This window comes from Haliotis rufescens, unplaced genomic scaffold (assembly GCF_023055435.1).
Source record: "Haliotis rufescens isolate VD_foot unplaced genomic scaffold, xgHalRufe1.0.p SCAF_11, whole genome shotgun sequence".
Lineage (NCBI taxonomy): Eukaryota > Metazoa > Mollusca > Gastropoda > Lepetellida > Haliotidae > Haliotis > Haliotis rufescens.
The window spans coordinates 42,783,472-42,804,112 of record NW_025963791.1 but is presented as its reverse complement, the minus strand read 5'-3'; the positions used below and the strand labels follow the sequence as shown (position 1 = coordinate 42,804,112).

At 41.2% G+C, this 20,641-nt stretch overlaps 3 protein-coding genes across 5 annotated transcripts in view; 2 read left to right on the top strand and 1 right to left on the bottom strand.

The window, feature by feature from the left end:
* The window catches only part of LOC124123245 (mitotic spindle assembly checkpoint protein MAD1-like), a 50,479-nt gene extending 31,365 nt beyond the window's left edge, over positions 1-19,114 (bottom strand). The window contains exons 1-4 of one of the 3 annotated variants that reach the window (XM_048392792.1): positions 19,058-19,114; positions 3,804-4,029; positions 2,184-2,341; positions 198-380 (exon numbers count right to left, since the gene is read on the bottom strand). In XM_048392792.1, coding sequence (XP_048248749.1) covers positions 198-380; positions 2,184-2,341; positions 3,804-4,029; positions 19,058-19,063 — 573 coding nt within the window. In that variant the 5' untranslated portion in view covers positions 19,064-19,114. Of the gene's footprint in view, positions 1-197; positions 381-2,183; positions 2,342-3,803; positions 4,030-4,177; positions 4,261-19,057 lie in introns of those variants that run through there. The other 2 variants (XM_048392790.1, XM_048392791.1) reach the window with 2 other exon arrangements.
* On the top strand, positions 4,236-11,665 carry LOC124123241 (RNA-binding region-containing protein 3-like). The gene is made up of 2 exons (XM_046486544.2): positions 4,236-4,306; positions 10,217-11,665. Exon 2 carries the CDS (start codon positions 10,220-10,222, stop codon positions 11,603-11,605), a length of 1,386 nt encoding a protein of 461 aa, XP_046342500.2. The 5' UTR covers positions 4,236-4,306; positions 10,217-10,219; the 3' UTR covers positions 11,606-11,665.
* LOC124123242 (disks large homolog 5-like) overlaps positions 18,458-20,641 on the top strand; it is a 52,505-nt gene continuing 50,321 nt past the window's right edge. The window contains exon 1 of the mRNA XM_048392789.1: positions 18,458-19,106. Within this exon, the coding sequence (XP_048248746.1) occupies positions 18,815-19,106 (292 nt within the window). The 5' untranslated portion in view covers positions 18,458-18,814. The remainder of the gene's footprint in view (positions 19,107-20,641) is intronic.

Genomic DNA, 20,641 nt, shown 5'->3' with positions numbered 1-20,641 from the left:
GTAGATCTCCCCATCTATCACCCCCCCACCTGTTGTAGATCTCCCCATCTGCCACCCCCCATCTGTTGTAGATCTCCCCATCTGCCACACCCCCACCTGTTGCAGATATCCCTATCTACCACCCCCTGCCTGTTGTAGATCTCCCCATCTGCCACACCCCCACCTGTTGTAGATCTGCCTATCTGCCACACCCCCACCTGTTGTAGATCTTCTTCCAGCTGCAGCTTGTCCTTCTGAAGCGCCAGTTGCTTCTCCTCCGCAGTTGCCGCCCTCAGCTCCGATTCCCGGCGCAGCTCCTGCAGCTCTTCTCGAGCTGTCTTCTCTCTGTCAGCAAGATACTGCAAGCGTGACTTCAGCTCCCCAGCTTTCTCCAACTCCCGCTGCAACATCAACACACTTAGTGAAGGCTGCATCAGTTAAACATCAGCCCTATCTGCTGTACACATGCCGATACAGTGTTCCCTCGCTATTGCGCTCCTCAATATAGCGCTAACTCGGTTATAGCGCTCGGTGAAGCATGGCTCCCAAAATTTACTAACATTTTTCCAAGTTTTCCAATGACACGATGTTTTCCCCCTTCTCAGAAAACATTATCAGCTGATCACCACGATCACGTAACACCAGAAATACCAGTCAACAAATCCGAAGTACACAATTTAATCCTATTTTTATAATATCTGGTTATAAAAAAATTGTTCATTGTTTATCCGGACAAATATTTGCAATATATTTTATTAATCATATTCAAAATTTAACTCCATAATTACAAAAATGTTTACAATAATTTCAACGAAATTGTAGGCGAAGTGATCGGTAGATCGCACAACTCACCGTTATTTACAGCAACTCCAGTCAGATTATCTCTATTGATGCCTTGAAACGAACTTTAGTTGCAAGAGAATGGATACACATATCATAAATGCTGTACCATGACTTGCTAAGTCATCTTTGAGGCCGTTTGACTATTAAATGTCAACATAACGTTTTCGCAATCGAAATACATGTAGCACAGGAAGTCTCTAAGGTGACTGGTCAAATTGTTCCATACGTAAGAAATATCCTGCATACCACCTAACCAAAGTGCTACGCTTATGGTTCTTATAATTTTAAGTATATATATATATAGTGGGAGCTCCAACTAAAATAACACGATATTGGAATATATTATTCCTGATAAAATAATAAATCCAGATACAATTTCTTCCAACCATTGCATCAAAATTCTTTGAAGTTGTATCACTGGGTACTTTTCAACTAAATCACCGGTAGATTGGGAGAAAATGTGTGCATAGCTGATTGCTATTTCTGGCAAGGTTTACTAGACAATACACACAGTAATTTTAATCTCTGCATATAAAACAATGCCTTGGAGAGCAGGAAATACATTTTAAATGTAAATCATCATGTCTAGTGATGTTTTATATCTAATTTCATACTTTTATTGACCAAGTTTGTTATACCTGTTTATTCACCTGAATTCGCCTAAGGGTAGTCTGTCTTACAGACCCTGATACATTTATATCAACTACAGCCCATGCAAGTCTATAATGTTTGGCAAGTCTAGATTACTGCAGTATGAAAATGAAGAGAATCACTGGGCTCCCTTTTTATTAGATTTTTATTAAGATAACTGAACAACTGTTTTTTTCTGTGCGATATGTTCATTTCAGAGACTATATGTTAGTCTAGCTGAAGGGATACAATGTCTTTTTGAAAGCGCATATTATACTTGATAAATCTTATTTTATTCTATGAATCATAAACAACTTCTATTCTTATTTTTTTCTGAAAGGTGCAATGTAGATCGTGGTAAGTACAGAGCATGTAGAGTGTATTGTTGGTCAACTACCACCTACGACTCGACCTCGGTTAAACCACTGATCATCTATAATGCTCATGAATTATATGGACCCCGAAGGTAGCGTTGTGGCGAGGGATCATTGTAACCATAGAAACAAGTGTAAACAAAACAACATATGCCAGAGATGATACGTTTGCCATTCACATCAAACTGCCATCCTTGGCATGATAAAAAAGTTGTTTTTTCAAATGGTATTAAGCTACACATCATTATTATAGAGTAACTAGTAATGTCTTAAACATCCAAATTTGCACAATATTGGTGTTTTTCATAATTTATTCTGAATACAGTGATAAATGTGTATAACAACAGACTGCAACACCTGTTTTTCACTGGTCAAGTTGCCCAGGTCTTTATCATACTCAATACGGGTCCTCTTGTTGGACCTACGCAGGTTATCTACTTCTGCCTCCAGCTTCACAATCATACTCTTGGCCGTGATAACCTCCGCTTTCATCAGTTTCTCCTCCTTCTCCTTGTCTACAACAGCAACATAATGACTTACGGGTTAACATTCAACTAACAGCCACATAATGTAGCACTTGGGACTACGGGTTAACATTCAACTATCAGCCACATAATGTAGCACTTGGGACTACGGGTTAACATTCAACTATCAGCCACAGAATGTAGCACTTGGGACTTACGGGTTAACATTCAACTATCAGCCACATAGTGTAGCACCTGGGACTTACGGGTTAACATTCAACTATCAGCAACATAATGTAGCACTTGGGACTTATGGGTTAACATTCAACTATCAGTCACATAATGTAGCACTTGGGACTTCCAGTTAACATTCAACTAACAGCAACATAATGTAGCACTTGGGACTTACGGGTTAACATTCAACTATCAGCCACATAATGTAGCACTTGGGACTACGGGTTAACATTCAACTATCAGCCACAGAATGTAGCACTTGGGACTTACGGGTTAACATTCAACTATCAGCCACATAGTGTAGCACCTGGGACTTACGGGTTAACATTCAACTATCAGCAACATAATGTAGCACTTGGGACTTATGGGTTAACATTCAACTATCAGTCACATAATGTAGCACTTGGGACTTACGGGTTAACATTCAACTAACAGCAACATAATGTAGCACTTGGGACTCACGGATTAACATTCAACTATCAGCCACATAATGTAGCACTTGGGACTACGGGTTAACATTCAACTATCAGCCACAGAATGTAGCACTTGGGACTTACGGGTTAACATTCAACTATCAGCAACATAATGTAGCACTTGGGACTTACGGGTTAACATTCAAATATCAGCCACATAATGTAGCACTTGGGACTTACAGGTTAACATTCACTAACAGCAACATAATGTAGCACTTGGAACTTATGGGTTAACATTCAACTAACAGGAACACAATGTAGCACTTGGGACTTACGTGTTAACATTCAACTATCAGCCACATAATGTAGCACTTGGGACTTACAGGTTAACATTCACTAACAGCAAATAATGTAGCACTTGGGACTTATGGGTTAACATTCAACTAACAGGAACACAATGTAGCACTTGGGACTTATGGGTTAACATTCACTAACAGGAACACAATGTAGCACTTGGGACTTACGGGTTAACATTCAACTAACAGGAACACAATGTAGCACTTGGGACTTGTAGGTTAACAACATGTGCTTGGCCCTGCAGCTGGATGGTTCCCTGTGCTGTCATACCTCCATGTCTGGGCATTGATGGAAGTGGTTCAACAATGGACAGATAATGTTTGGTGTGCTGACTGACATAGTCTCACATAATGTTTTGTGGGCATCTGACCAAGTCTCACATAATGTTTTGTTGGCATCTGACCTAGTCTCAGATAAAAAATCTTATGTTTGCTGACTGACTTAGTCTCACATAATGTTTTGTGGGCTGTATGACCGACTCTCAGATAATGTTTTGAGGGCTGACTGACCTAGGAGGTTTCTCATGGACACAGCAGGAGATGAGGGTGTGGTTTCTTCATCATTTTCAGCTTGATTGACGTTGAAGCTCCTTTGCAAGTGCCGTTTCCTACTGGCTGAGACAAAGGCATCAAACTCCCGTTTCATCCGAATCACGGCAGTGTTGTCCCCAGGCGAGTCCATGGTGAAGTTGCTGTCACTTTCACTCGCAACTTCAACATTCCCCCATTTCAGTACCTGTAAAACCATGCTCTTTTTCATTATACATTACAATATGGTGGTTTCTATCAATCAGTGATGTCCTGGTAATGTTGGTTAATATGATTGGCATTACTAAGCAAATAAAAAGAGGAAGAAATAAATTCTTAAAATGTTGACTTCTTACGATTCATGGAGGGCGCCATTTTCCATTTTGCTGTACTTCCGGTAAAAGCTAGAGTTATCGGCCTTAGATTAGTGCGCGATTATGGTTGTCTTTCGCAGAAGATAACTGCGGTAACTGGAAGTGAAAAGGGTACTTACGAAAGATGATTTAAGTTTTATATTATGAAATAAGTATATAGAAGAGATGTCTTCAAATGGCATTTCAGAAACTTTGATAGCAAACATACAGAGTTGATTTTCTTCAGGCTATTATTTCAACATGTTCCTGGAAAGCATAAAGCCAAGCACCGTAAACAGTTGAAGTCCATAGAATCTATGTCAACTCTTTTCGAACATAATTGATTGCCTATATCTCCTCATCAGTCTATACTGTATTCCCGTAGAGCTATAAATAATGTCCTGCCAGTATTCCAGTATGTACGTATCATTGTTTCACTCAGGTGTTTTTAACTTTCTGCACAAGATCTTCGTTATCAGGTTATTGCTTTTTGCTGTATGTTACGGCTGGGACGGGTAACTCGGGTACTCTCTCAGGGTACCCACATGAATACTCTGACCAATGGTTAGTCACGTGACATACTGTTTAATAACAGAAATTATCTAGAACTCCATGGTGACACTAAAAGTCGCTGATGTTGGCATTCCTTTCTGACTGTACACAGATTCCCTCTGACTGTACACACATTCTTTCTGACTGTACACGCATTCCTTCTGACTGTACACACATTCCTTCTGACTGTACACGCATTCCTTCTGACTGTATATGCATTCCTTCTGACTGTACACACATTCTTTCTGACTACATGCATTCCTTCTGACTGTACACTCATTCCTTCTGACTGTACACGCATTCCTTCTGACTGTACACACATTCTTTCTGACTGTACACACATTCTTTCTGACTGTACACGCATTCCTTCTGACTTTTATATGTTTGAATAAAGTTAAAGCTTCAGTCAACTTCAGTGTATACATGTCCAGATTGTTTTATACTTGTATCTCAATACTTTTTGCTGGGTTTACATTCAAACAATTCTCAATCAGACATTTTGTACCCATATCTTAGACCTACAGTGGGTACCAGGGTTGAGTTTTGTAATAGGGGGTTGGGTACCCGGGTAGTAACTTTGGTCTCGTCTCAGCCCGAGTGTGTGTACCTACCCAAAATGGCTGACCCGTACCTAAATTTCTACTGTGGTCTGTACCTGATTTGGGGCATACATACCATTTTGGCTGACTTGTACACAAATTTGGAGGATCCTATTTGTTGCATTTGTAACAAGTAGATCTAGTTATTAAAGCAACACACCCTATGTCCGAAAAACCAGATTGCATTAACCATGAAGTACAGAATGTAAAAACGACACAAAAATATAAACTACAAAGTTTTTGGAAGTTGGAAAAGGTTACACAAGTCAGTGATTCGATTACTCATGTATTGTTATATGAAACACTAGACTTGAACATTTCTTAGAATACCAAGGTATAAAGTGGTGAATATCAATGGGGTTTTAAGAAAGTTCATTCCACTTTTGATAACATTTTCATTTTTCAAGCTATAACACAAAAGTATATAACTCACAAAAAAGGAAAAGTATATTGTGCTTTTACTGATTTTCGAAAAGCATTTGATGTGGTTAATATGTATGGTGTATGTTAATGTATGTTTTGTTGCAAAATGGTATTCACAGCAAGTTATTTCATATTATCCAGCATATGTATAATGATGTTTGAGTAACTGTAACATGCGATTACGGTAAGAACTTGACTGAGTATTTTGGGAAGACAAAGTTGTACCCTTAGTCAAGTACTGTTATCAACAAATTTGTAATATGTTTGGAAAGTAAATTCCATGGTGGTGGTGTTGTTTTTATCTTAGAAGAAAGGTTTAACGTAATTGCCCCATTGTTTGCCAACGATTTAAAACTTGTTGCAGATAGTGTTTTAAAATTACAAAAACATTTTGATGAATTATGTTTGTTAACTTATCCTGAATTCTCCTAAATGCATTTACTGCTATTTTTTGACAGAAAGACGAAGCTGTGTGAGGTCCAGCTGTAGAAAAAGTTGTTCCAACTAGTTCTGTGGCTAATACCATCGCACAGCCAATGTGACCACGAAAGTTATGACGTCACATGTCTTCTCATTACTGCTTGTCAATCAGACTGACAAGTCCTGTGTAGTGAAGCTCCAGCTGTCCTACTGGCATCCTTTTGCTTGTTTATTTTTTCAGCATTCATTTGGATTTATATCATTCATTGGTTTGTGATTTATTACCACATGTCTTGATGGTGGCTACAAGTAACTGTAAATATCATGCATTTTGTTGTCCCAATTAGCCTTTTTGAATTTCCTATGTGGTCATGTTCACATGTCATACATCCTTTATTCTTGATTGTTGCTTGGTAATTCTTTTATATTGTCTTACCTATGCTTCTCATTTGGAAATTAATGTGTGTTTTTTATCACTTTTATACTGCATAGTTTTATCCTTTAACCGCTGAGTTGCTTGGTTGTACACTTGGTGATAATGACCTCTGCTTAAATTGCAGATTTATGTCCAGTTGTAATCATTGCCATGGTAACAAGCCTCGCAGGGATCACAACCTCTTGTGTCTGAACTGTGCTGATCCTCTCTCCTACAGTCTTCCCCAAATACTTTCAGGTATCTCAGAAGCGTCGAACTCAGGAGGCCTACAGACACCCTTGGATGTCTGATTCTCAAGAGACGCCTGCCACACCTATTGTCATAGCCATGCCGTCCTCTTCCGGCTGGAAGTCGCCATCATCTTCTACGCCTAAGAGCGCTGCTTCTCCTGAGTGACCTGACTTTCCCATCTACACAGATGCTGTTCCAGAAGGCGCTGCCTCAGCCTTTACAGGCACCCTACATGAATCTGTCTTGGATGCAGATGTTTATGTAGTCTATGTTTCAGCAATCGATGGCACCTCAGGTGATCCCTACATCTGTATCACCTCCACTCCCGCCAGCGCCTCAAGCGCTCTCTCTGCCTGTGGAGCCTGCCTACAGTTACTGGTCGTGGCAGTCTCGTGGGTCAGCCTCCCTTGATCTGCCAATGATTCCCTAATCAGCCTTGACTTGCAGGATGCCTACCTGCATGTGCCTATCCATCCCAGTGAATCACGAAGCATGTGGCCTCCTGCCTACATCTGAGGAACATCCAGTTCGAGTCACACATCAACTATTGCCTGCTGAACCACCAGGAGATTCTCATCCTACACCATTCATCAGGCACCTTTTCCATCAGCTGGGATGTATTGTCAATGATCTGATGTCGGAGTTCACTCCATCCTTCACTCTCCAGCTTATAGGAGGCCTGTTCAAGACCAACCAGCTCAACCCCGAGGCCTTCAACTAGCTGTTTCAGTTTCTCGGCTTTCCAAATATGGACCTGTTTGTCACAGCCAGAATTTCCAGCTCTGGAGTTTCATTTCTCCGGTTCCGGATTCACTGTCTTGGGCTGTAGATGCCCTCAGCATCCCTTGGGAAGGCCTAAATGCGTAGACTTTTCCACCACCTGTACTTCTTCCCATGGTTCTTCGAAAGATCAGAGCAACCCAATGCCACGCTCTGATTTTGATCTCGCCTTGGTGACCGGCAAAGGGTTAGTTCGTTGATCTCAAAGACTTAGCCACAAATGACCCACTCGAACTACCAGGGTGGCCAAACCTACTGATCCATCCTCACAGCAGGGTATCGCACCAGGATATCTGCAAGCCTGTTACATCTTCAAAGGGCATTAGGGGCCAAGGGCTATTTGGCTAGAGTAGCTAAAGCCATAGCCAGGACACACAGACCTTCGCTCTCTATGACAAGAAGCCATCCTTTGAGTCTTTTTGTAAGGAGAAGCATCAACTCTTCTCTCATCTTGCCAAATTCCTTCTGTTTTTGCGCAGCAAATGACACCTCAAGGACAGCACCATTAGTGCCTGCCTGGTGTCCCTCAACTCAGTGTTGTCAGTTCCGGAAGATCACAAAATGACAAAGATTCTGGAACTCCAAGCATTGCTGAGCTCCTTCAGTCGAGAGGATCAAAAGGCCAAGTTCAGACCTCCTGTTTACTCGGCTCTTAACCTCACCAAGAAGACAGTGTTCCTCTTGGCTCTGGCTACCGCGGCAAGGGAAGGCAAGTTCCACGCACTCGACATCACCTATGTCCGGTTTGAGCACAGGGCGCATAGAGCTGTTAACCTTGGACTGTGCTGGGACTTCCTAGCTAAGAATCAACTCCTAGGACAGCCTGACAGATCCTTCGCCATTCCACCACTCACTTCAATTGTGGGTGCCGAAGACAATGAGGACCTCCACTTGTGTCCGGTTCGTGCACATGGGTGTTTCATCTGACAATGTAAGGCTCAACATGGGTCACGGAGATGACGACACACTCTTTGCCAGCTAGTAGGACGTTGAGGTCTTCCACAGTTTTGGTCCTCTGCTCGTTGCCAAGCCCAAACAACATTAATTTCTCCAGCAGTCCAGAGCTGACCTTTTGAACTCTCTGGTGCTTGCACCCCAGACCAGAAGGCTTACATGCGGCAAGCATTGCCTTGGTAGGTCAGTTCTAGACTTAGCTTACACCTTTTTCTATGACTGTTCTTTTACCTGGGCGTCCTACACACCTCAAGTTTTCCTCTGGCAGGAATGGTCACATGGTTTCCGATCATCGCAAAAGGATGCTGTGACGGTTGCCAGGACCCATCAAGGATCACATCTGAAAGTATGCCATTCTCCATACCATCCAATTTAGATGCATTTAGCAGCAATGCAGGATAAGTTACAATATTGACTTAAATATTTTTGACATTTGTATACTTATCCTGCATTCCTTCGTCTAATGTGGCCCTGCCGTCACAGAGCTGACTCCCCATGATGTTTTCAGATGTTACAATCAAGCAGCAAAGTGAAGATACGTGACGTTAATGGTATTAGCTACACAACTAGTTGGAACAATTTCTTCTTCAGAGCGACCTCACACAGCTTCGTCTTTCTGTCAAAAAATAGAAGTAATTGCAATAAGGAGTAATGCGTGATAAGCATACAAATGTAAATGTAAATTTTGATTTTACTAAAGTCATACTCTTATGGGGTATAGATATTTATACTGAGAAGAGTAAAATTACTCTTTATTTACTGTAAAGGAATGCTACTTCGTCATCCATCAACTTCTAATTAAAACACATCCGTGATGTCATTCTGTTGTTCCATTATTTTAGGGAATGGAGAGTTGATTGTGTTCTTTGCCGCTGCTGCACGTGCTCCGTCGCGAGCTGATCTTTACACTGCATGTTTTGTGGTCTTTAGAATGTTTTGTCGAAGTGTAAGAGTAGAGTTGTGTTTTAAGTAGGGGAATATCCTCGTAACTCTCCATTCCGTAAAAATATTGGGCCTCTGCTTGTGCGGGGCCTCTGCTCCATTATTCTCAAAGAATGGAGAGTTACTTAGACATTCCCCTCTACATAATGTCTATCAAACAATTTTGCTAAGTCATTTTGGTTTGGGGGATGTATGGGTTGCACAAACCGTTGGCAATACAGAATTATTTGTACATATGTTCAGCAAAAGAGTTAAAGATTGTTCATTTCAAGATAGCATGCATCTCTAGACAGCCAGACCCTCTTATTCTATAAACTGCATATATCTTATATCGTTAGTGAAACATATTTATATAGAAGGCTAATAACTAAATTTAGATGTGGACAAAATAGTCTTGGTATTCAACTTGTCCGTAGGGGGTATACAGATCTTCTCAGATTTGACTTAATTGTACATTATTCAAATTGGGGCAGTGGGGTAGCCTAGTGGTTAAAGCGCTCGCTCATCACGCTGAAGGCCCTGGTTCGACTCCCCACATGGGGACAATGTGTGAAGCCCATTTCTTGTGTCCCACGCCGTGATATTGCTGGAATATTGCTAAAAGCGGTGCAAAATCCAAGTCGCTCATTATTCAAATTAATGTTGTATGACTTGTATGATAAAAGAGACTGTCAGGAGTGAAATCCTTGTATTTTCTTCTTCCAGACAATGGTATCAAGTACATTGTTGATCAGGCATCTGCCATCCAGCCTCTCGCCTACAGAGAAGGATGATCTGTTACGTCACTTTGGTGCTGTCAGCGTGAAGCTCATGGGGGCCACTGGTCCGATGAAACATGCCGCATTTGCAGGATTCACCGACAATCCCCAAGCTGCCAAAGCTCTTACAAGGTTGCATCAGCTGGATGTCCTAGGATCGAGACTGAAAGCAGAATTTGCTAAAGAGAGCCTTGCCCCTGACAGAGTAAAACCGGATCAGCCTTGGCCCAAAGAGAAAATAGAAGACAATGATTTGAAAGCAAAAGAGGCCATTGTTCCCCCGTCCTCTGACGATGTCTTCCACAAGTGGAGCATCAACTACCCTCGCAACCCACGGCTTCACTACATGTACCCCCCACCCACAGTGTCCATCCTCACCAACATTGCTAATGCTTTAGCATCTTATCCTAAGTTTTATGTTCAAGTGCTGCACCTCATGAACAAGATGAACATCCCTGCGCCTTTTGGCGTCCTCACTACCACACCACCCATCCCTGCAGATTTGAAGAATCAAACTCAAGAAAAGACATCTGCCAATATTTCCACAAGATCATCAAGCTCTGAATCAGAAATAGAGAGTGGAGGTGAAGAAAAATCTCTTGATGTCCATGTCCCAAATCAGATTTATGCAAGAAAGAGAAAGAGGAGTCACAAGAAAGCCCGGCTTATAATACAACCCCCATCAGAGGTGACCGCTCAATGTCCTGTTCCTCCCGACCAGATCGTAAAACCATCGGAGGTCTTTGAACAAGTACAAGACAAACCTGCCCCGAAGAAGATCCAGTTGAAGCTTCCTCCATTGGTGTCTGCCACAGTGCAAGAGGAAGCTGGTGTGGCCAAGATGGATGCCACAGTGGCAGCTTCACGCCTGGTGCCAGATGAAGAGGCAGGAGGCTTCGGGAGGATGGAACCTGTCCAGAAGGAGGTTGAGGACAGTGCTCCTCCTGAAGACGATGACTGGGTTAGACGCGGCTTTGTTTCCCTTGAGGAGCTGGAGAGAGGCAGATTACCAAAGTCGGAACTCAAAGAAGTTTCTGTTTTCAGGAGGTATGAGAGAGGAGAGCCAAGCTGTCGATTGTATTTGAAGAATCTTGCCAAACAAGTAACAGACAAAGAACTGCGGTTCATCTATGGTCGTTTCATTGATGTGACCAGTGAACAAGAGTTGAACATATTTGACGTGCGGCTCATGAAGGAGGGGAAGATGAAGGGTCAGGCGTTCATCACGTTTCCAAGTGAAGACAAAGCCATCCCTGCCTTGGAACAAACAAATGGGTACATTCTTAATGGCAAACCAATTGTGGTGCAGTTTGCTAGATCAGCTAAGCAGAAGTGAGGATTTGTGTTGAATATTTGTTCATGTATTAATAGTATTACATGATCATTTTGAAATTTTTGTTGTGTTTGTGTTATGCCTACCTGGATCTGTTGAATGTATCACAAGAGAAGCTTTGTTGAATGAAGTGGTGATTGCATGGCAAGCATGTTTTTCTGAAACAGTGGGTGCACTAAAATTTAAGAAATACAAGATGAATGCAAATAATTGGAATATTTGTGTCATCAAATAATAATTATTGTTAGTTTTGTTGAAATGTCACGAAATGATCCAGTAAAAACATTATTAGAATCCTTCGAGTGAGTGAGTGAGTGAGTTGGGTCTCAGGCCGCTTTCAGCAATCTCACAGCAGGGGACAACAGAAATGTGCTTTACACATTGTACCCATGTGGGAAATTGAACCCAGGTCTTCTTTGTGACAAGTTGGTTGGTTTGTTATTTGTTTAACGCCGCACTCAGCAATATTCCAGCTATATGACAGCGGTCTGTAAATAATCGAGTCTGGACCAGACAATCCAGTGATTAATGTCATGAGCATCGATCCATGCAGTTGGGATCGATGACATGCATCAACCAAGTCAGCGAGCCTGACCACCCGATCCTGTTAGTGGCCTTTTACGACAAGCATAGTCACCTTTTACGGCAAGCATGGGTTGCTGAAGACCTATTCTACCCCGGAATGTTCACGGGTCCCTTGTGACAAGTGAATGCTTCAACTATTAGGCTTCCCACAACCGTATGCTTCGAAAGGGTTGGGGGATATCTCACAAGATCTGGTTTGGTTAATGTGCATGTCTCCCCACTATTAACCCAGCCATTCACCAGTCCCTGAGTGATTGCACCACTATTCTGTAAGTGTATACCCTGACTGGGACCTCACATAACCTGTTAGGCCAGGAATATGTATATCAGCTTAAATAAGGTAATATGACGGCGGTCTGTAAATAATCGAGTGATTGACGTCGTGAGCATCGATCCATGCAATTTGGATACGATGACATGCATCAACCAAGTCAGCCAGGCTGGCCCCCACTAGTCGCCTCTTACCGCATGTCACCAAATGAATATGGGTTGTGGCTAGCCCTATTTTAATCTGACTGTCCGACACACACATCCATTGTCCAGACACATGCCCAGTATTGTACAGATGCAGTATATGTCAGGGTGCTTCCACGTGGTCCTAAAGCAGCAGGGAGGGGGCACGGGTGGCCCAGTCGTCTAAGGCGCCGAGATTCGCTGTGCAGAGTTGCGTCCCTTGGGCACGCCAGAAACCTATGATTGGGGGTTCGAATCCCAGTTTTGCCCCGATTATGTTTCTAGGTTTGTCAGCACCATAACCCTTGCTCGTGGGTTTCACCGAAGTGGTAAACGTCTGAGACCTGCATCACTTCGGGCTTTCCTCCCACATTAAGCTGGCACGCGGTGATATAACTGGAATACTGTTAAAAGCAGCGTTAAACCCAACTCACTCACTCACTCACTAAAGCAGCAGGGCCAACGTGCACAACGCGATCTTAGTGCTAAGATGATCGTAACTTTAGCATAGGCTTACAATAATCATAGCACAAAGCGATCTTTGTGCAAGTAGGCCCAGGTGCATCCACAGAGTGGATCTCAAAGGGTCTGCAGGGCTATCTTTAGCCTTGCTCCAAGGCTGTAAGTCCATAGATGTGTGGTAATTTTATCCTCCGAATAGGCAAGTCAAGATATGTGGACAGTAAGGACTCCAGTCTCTAATAGTGACTATTTGTTCATATTATTTACATAATCTAGAAACTATGCTTTAAACCAGAGTCCATATTATATGGTCTCTGTTTAAACTAATAATTATTGCCTTAGCGACTATTGTGAGTCTAGGCGATCTTGGGCTGTCAAAGACCAGTGCCATACACCCGTCTCTGTATCTGGGTTGGTTGTATCGGATCAAATGGAAAAGAAGGGATATGAAACTCATGATATTCAACACACTGTACACTGAATTCTCAGATTACAGATATCAACTAAAGCTAATTTTAATGTTTGACGTAGTTTATCGTATCATAATTGTTATATTAAAAATAACATGTGAAAAACTGAATGTGTATGTGTAATATCTATTATAAAGTGAAAAGTGATCCGATGTTTCAAGAGGACCGCCTCCGTGACGGGTCATACCAAAAGACGTTAAAAGATGGTACTTGTTAGTTGTTACCCAGTCTGGCGCTCGGCATTAAAGGGGCTAAAACAAGGATAGGTCGGCTCGGAGTGTCTGAGAGGGGTATTGATGTTAAACTTTGGCATGGGCTAGCACTATAAATCGGCATCAGTCCGGTCTAGTACAAGCAGCCACACACAGTGCATGCACATATAGGTGATTGTAGTGTCACACAGCATCCACTCACACTGCAAATTAGGACGCAAAACTCTTCCCATGATCATTAGTAATCTCTTCCAAAGTATCGACTACACCATGAGCATGTGTTTATGAACCACTATCAAATAGAGACGATACCAGGTGTTCGCGTAAAGGTAAGCGTGTCCTGCCCTTATGGTGACCCGTCACAAACACATGCAAAGGCAAGTCAATTGTTCAGCTGAACAAAACCCTGACGAAACAACGTTGAACAAGAGTCGTATGAAGCTCTTTGAAATCTTCGTACAAAGAGGGGACACAGGTGTCCCAGATATCTGTTGAAAGGAGTAGCTATATATAGCTGAAATAATGCAATTTTATTTTTTTACTCACTCACTCATTTTATTAAAGGCGCCGCAACTCACAGTGCTGAGGTGCGATCCTTTGTACTAAACGCTAGAGACACAATACCTCCTACATTAAGCTGACAAGCCCTGATATATTTTTTATTGTTTGTTGTTTAACGCCGCACTCGGCAATATTACAGCTATATGACGGCGGTGTGTGTATAATCGAGGCTGGACCAGACAATCCAGTGATTGACATCATGTGCATCGATCTACACCATTGGGATACGTGTCAACCAAATCAGCGAGCCTGACCACCCGATCCTGTTAGTCGTCTCTTACGACAAGCATAGACGCCTTTTAGGCAAGCATGGGTTGCTGAATACCTATTCTACCGGGATCTTCCGGGATCCTATAACTGGAATACTGTTCAAAGCGGCGTTAACTCAACTCACTCACTTCCTCACTCACTTGTAGAAGGAACATGCTCGATTGTACCTCCAAATTAAGTTGTGAAATGTAGACACCAAAGGCTGCAAGAAATGCTGGAATAGTGCTCGACATAAAGCGAAAGTTGAAGTCATCCCTCGTGTCGCACAGTTTTGATGATAGGTTTTATCACTGAATCTTTATGCTCGGATTTAAATACAAAACCGATTAGGTTTTACTGGTTTCTTATTTGTAGTTCAGGTGGATTAATCAGTTGAAGGGAATTGGATATTTGGCCATTGCTGAGCGATATCAGATCACCGATATATTTGAGGATTAAGTTAGACGCCAAATTCCCTGGTTTACATTTTGCCAAAGACGTATATACGCCCGTGATTTTGCCAATCTGAGAAGACATTCTCACTCAGAGAATAACGAAACAGACCAGCAAGGGTGCAATGCTTGAGAACTGGTTCGGCATAGAACGCTATGGGTACTTCACATAGGACCCGATACTTTTAAACGTTTACATGCATAGAATAATACGACATGACAACTGTTCATCGGTAAATGAGGACGGTGGGGTAGCCTAGTGGTTAAAGCGTTCGCTCCTCACGCTGAATGCCCAGGTTCGATTCCCCACATGGGTACAATGCGTCAAGCCCATTTCTTGTGTCCGTCGCCGTGATATTGTTGGAATATTGCTAAAATCAGCGTAAAGTCCAACTCACTCACTCATCAGTACATAACATTTAATGTGCCGTCCAATTTCCTTCCCACGGGGTTCAGGTTCAGGGTTACGGTCATACCAAAAAACGTTAAGGGATGGTACTTGTTGTTACCCTGCCTGGCGTTCGGCATTAAAGGGGCTAAAACAATGACTGGTCTGCTCGGATTCAGTATACTGTGTCTGAGTGCTGTATTCACGTTAAACTGCGGCTCGGTATTTTAGTGGGCTAGCACTATAAAATCGGCATCAGTCTGGTTTAATACAAGCAGCCACATACACATGCATGTGCATGCACGTCGCTCTATAAGTGCATTAATCTTGGACGCGACGTTAAATCCCATTTCACCTCACCCACAACCGAGACTATAGAGCTGTACCCCGTAACTATCATATCTTACAACCGTGACTATAGAGCTGTACCCCGTAACTATTATATCTTACAACCGTGACTAAGGAGCTGTACCCCGTAACTATTATATCTTACAACCGTGACTATAGGGAGTACCCCGTAACTATTATATCTTACAACCGTGACTAAGGAGCTGTACCCCGTAACTATTATATCTTACAACCGTGACTATAGGGAGTACCCCGTAACTATTATATCTTACAAGCGTGACTATAGAGCTGTACCCAGTAACTATTATATCTTACAGCCGTGACTATAGAGCTGTACCCCGTAATTATTATATCTTACAACCGTGACTATAGAGCTATACTCCGTAATTATTATATCTTACAACCGTGACTATAGAGCTATACCCAGTAATTATTATATCTTACAACCGTGACTATAGAGCTATACTCCGTAATTATTATATCTTACAACCGTGACTATAAAGCTGTACCCCGTAACTATTATATCTTACAACCGTGACTATAGAGCTATACTCCGTAATTATTATATCTTACAACCGTGACTATAGAGCTGTACCCCGTAACTATTATATCTTACAACCGTGACTATAGAGTTGTACCCCGTAATTATTATATCTTACAAGCGTGACTATAGAGCTGTACCCAGTAACTATTATATCTTACAGCCGTGACTATAGAGCTGTACCCCGTAATTATTATATCTTACAACCGTGACTATAGAGCTATACTCTGTAATTATTATATCTTACAACCGTGACTATAGAGCTATACCCAGTAATTATTATATCTTACAACCGTGACTATAGAGCTATACTCCGTAATTATTATATCTTACAACCGTGACTATAAAGCTGTACCCCGTAACTATTATATCTTACAACCGTGACTATAGAGCTATACTCCGTAATTATTATATCTTACAACCGTGACTATAGAGCTGTACCCCGTAACTATTATATCTTACAACCGTGACTATAGAGTTGTACCCCGTAATTATTATATCTTACAACCGTGACTATAGAGCTGTACCCCGTAATTATTATATCCTTCAACCGTGACTATAGAGCTGTACCCCGTAACTATCATATCTTACAACCGTGACTATAGAGCTGTACCCCGTAACTATCATATCTTACAACCGTGACTATAGAGCTGTACCCCGTAACTATCATATCTTACAACCGTGATCTTACCACCGTGACTGTAGAGCTATACCCTGTAACCACTCAATCTTACAACCGTGGCGATAGAGCTATACCCCGTGAAACTATTTTGAGACTATTGACAAATTTCCCGTAACCAGTTCATCTTGTAACCGTGAAATGGGGCAAACGCGATGTCTTGGAGTAGATGGTAGCCAACAATCTTTGAGCATAGGATAGCGAACAATACTTAAGCCCATGGAAGCGAACAATCTTTAGGTACACGATAACCAACATCCTGTAAGCACTGGTGCAGCTTATGTAATATCAACCCTGTGTTGTGCGGAATCTACTCTGTAAGATGGGTACCCGAGCGTGCTGTAAATACTCATGGGTAACCTCGACATCTTTTTTCACTCATCGTATGTACACAAGAGCAATTGCTAGGCAACCGTGAATCGTAACATGCTGTGTTCAAACAACAGCGTGAAATATATAACTATCATTTATCACACAGTCAGATTAAATCAAGACTTAGTGTTTTCTTTGATTTCTAATTGGTATGATGCAGGTCACGTATGTATAGGAGCTGTTTAGGTGAGTCAGTATCCTTATACAAATAAGAAACAAATCAGTTCCACTCTGACAAAAGTTTGCGTGATGGAGGGCCATTATCATAAATCTTACACATGTAAAGAGAGTGACGTCATCCGCGTGTGACTCACGTGCTCATATTTATGGCTCGATCCTACAGCACAATAGCAGTTGGTGTAACTTTAACCAAATCAAGCAAAACCCATTTCTTCGATGAAATCTTAATTTCTGGCTTTATAAAATTGTCTTGATATGATAAAAGACACGTCATACCTTTCTTGAAATGATTAATGGTATTCCAATGTATATAATAGTTGGCGTGAAATAAATATCTACGGGTATATTGTCTTTAAATACGACTAATTTCCCATATGATTGGAGGAATGAATGTCTTGCTCATCTGCGGCTGTATTCAATGTATGCATCTTAATCTAATCACTTAATGCTTTAGCCTTTCTGTGAGCAAGGAGTGTATCTTTCCTGTTATGACAAACATAATTGTCCCTGTCACAGTGGGACTCACTTTTGTGCAATTAGTTTGTGTAGTTTGTTAAAAATAATATGTTATACTCTCTGCATTGATACTCATGTATATGTTTCAAATGATTAATTTGGGTGTCTGAACACTGAACACATTTTCATTATGTCGCGGGTGCTCTACCGACTGACGGGATTAACTAACGCGCACCTGTTAACCTATTTTTAAGAGTTAACTCCCTTGCAGAAGATTTCCATACGTCATGTCGTAAAAATCAAGGTCAAAATGCGTGAATTAAAGTTTTAAATATCTAACAATTTATAAAATAACTTTAAAAGTTGTGAGATGTTATTCACTGCTACTATATTTACTATTTTAACGTTCAATTAATTTGACCTCAACTCTGTTGCCATTTTTGGAATGTCAGCGCAGCTCGTCAATATGGCGCTTGCTAAATAGCTTATTTATCAAGTCGTAGCGATGTAGCTGTATTCACGGCTAACTATGGAAAAGGACTTTGTAAATTGGCATTTGATTCCAAAGTTTCATGGACGATTATTCTGCACCCCAGATGTCAAATGGTTTGCAACTATCGCTGTGAACCTCGCCTGTTTTCAATTTGCCTGTATTGTTTTCAATCGATTTCTTGTAAAACATGGCCGACTTGTGTCTCCGAACTCTTACAAAATGATCAATTATTAACTTCCCCCGATCATAAGTCGGACCGAGGTCTTGGTCGTTGTAGATCTGTTTCTTTTGTGGCTTGATCACGGGATTCAATGATGGATGATAAGCACAAGGAACTGGTCGCGATGCACCGGTCGAAGATTATACAGACGGTAGAAGTTGACAAGTTGTGTCCTTACCTGGAGAAAGGGGCGCAAGTGCTAGGTCCGGACGAGGTCGCCGAGATAGAAGGACAGTCCTCTCGGATGGCAAAAGTTGAAAAACTCTTGGATGTTTTGTCTGTGAAGGGTGGACCAGCTTATGAAAACTTTTTGCATGCTCTAAAGAATACCTACCCACATTTCTTCGACGTTCTGTTTATGGGAGGTAGCTCAGGATTGGCAGGTAAGAGTTGTAAACAGTCATCAAAACAATGGGAGTAGCACAGTTTCATGTACATGATCACCACTCGGGGATGTTTTGGTTATGAGCTGACTGGTTTGTGTTCTTTGTAAAATGATTAGGAGCCATAGGGATTATCATAAAGTATATATGATGGCTTGCATAGATGGTTTCCCACTGTGTCAATAGGCTATATCAGACGGAAAGTAGGGTTATCAAGAGAAAAAAATGGATATTATTGTTATACTTTCTATTTCAAATGACATGTTAACGTTTAAGAGAGTTAAATAAGTCCACACATTTTAATATGAAGCCATATATAGTGATTTAAAGTGGACACGCCCACCCTACACAACCTTAAACTGGCCTCATTGAGGGTTTAGGTGTGAACTGAGATGAGATACAGGTCAAGTGCAGGGACGGTTGGAGGCAGGGCTTGATATCAACAATAGTCCACTGTAAAACATGTGACATTGTTTTGTAGTTTCTGTCCAAGGAGCCAGTTTTGTAATAACTAATTTCACACCTTTGACACATTTTCAAACAAAGATGATGTGTTGTTTACATTACATAAAAAATAATATATTTAAGGTTAAGTTGAAAAATTAGCATTGCAGATTTTATAAATATGATACCGAAACGCACGGAACTTTACTTGAAACTCAAACAGGAAAAGAACAATCAGTTGTCTATCTTTCTGATTACTAATGCAATTGATTGGCGTTTATGATATGTATCATGCTAATAGTCCATGTAGGCTACAGTTATTGATCAGTGAATAAAATTTTATGATGTAATTATTTGATAAAAGAACACGGATGGACATCCTTTCATGTTTGGTGCAGTTTTGTTATTATCCATACACTTTCTTCGAATAATCTATGGGTGCTTTTGTTTGTTATGTATCTGTTGGATATATGAACATAAGCTATTGCTGGTTTTGGACAGTATGTGCACAATCATTGAGATTTTGGAAAGGAAATTATCATGATTATGAATTGTGTTGTATATAATCCAAGCTCTGCCTTCTGGTTGTTTGTAGTAATTGCCCCCTGTTGATTGTTGATTGATAATCTACATAATATATGTCAGTGTGTGACATTTAGAATCATGTGCCATAGACTATCGGTCTATAATATTTAGAGTCACAAACGACAGACTTGATAACAGAACTATTAGGATTGACACTCTTTGTTATTACTTGATTTAGGCAATATGTGGGATGATACATGGCACGAGCCCACTGGGTGATTGAGTTGGTTTGTCTGATGGAGGCCTGAGGGCTAGCAGAATCTCAAACATTTTTCGGGGGTGTCCATATATGTAATATCTATTCTGGCCAGTAAATGTTTCAAGTTATGTTGCATCCCTGCTACAGAATATTAGCAACTATCAAAGGATATGTTATATTTTACTTTTGCACTATTTATGAAAATTTATAGTGCAATGAATATAAAAAGTGACAAATTACTTAGTACACACTGTACATATATATCATCAACATCGATGATATTACAAGATATACATGATCATATTGG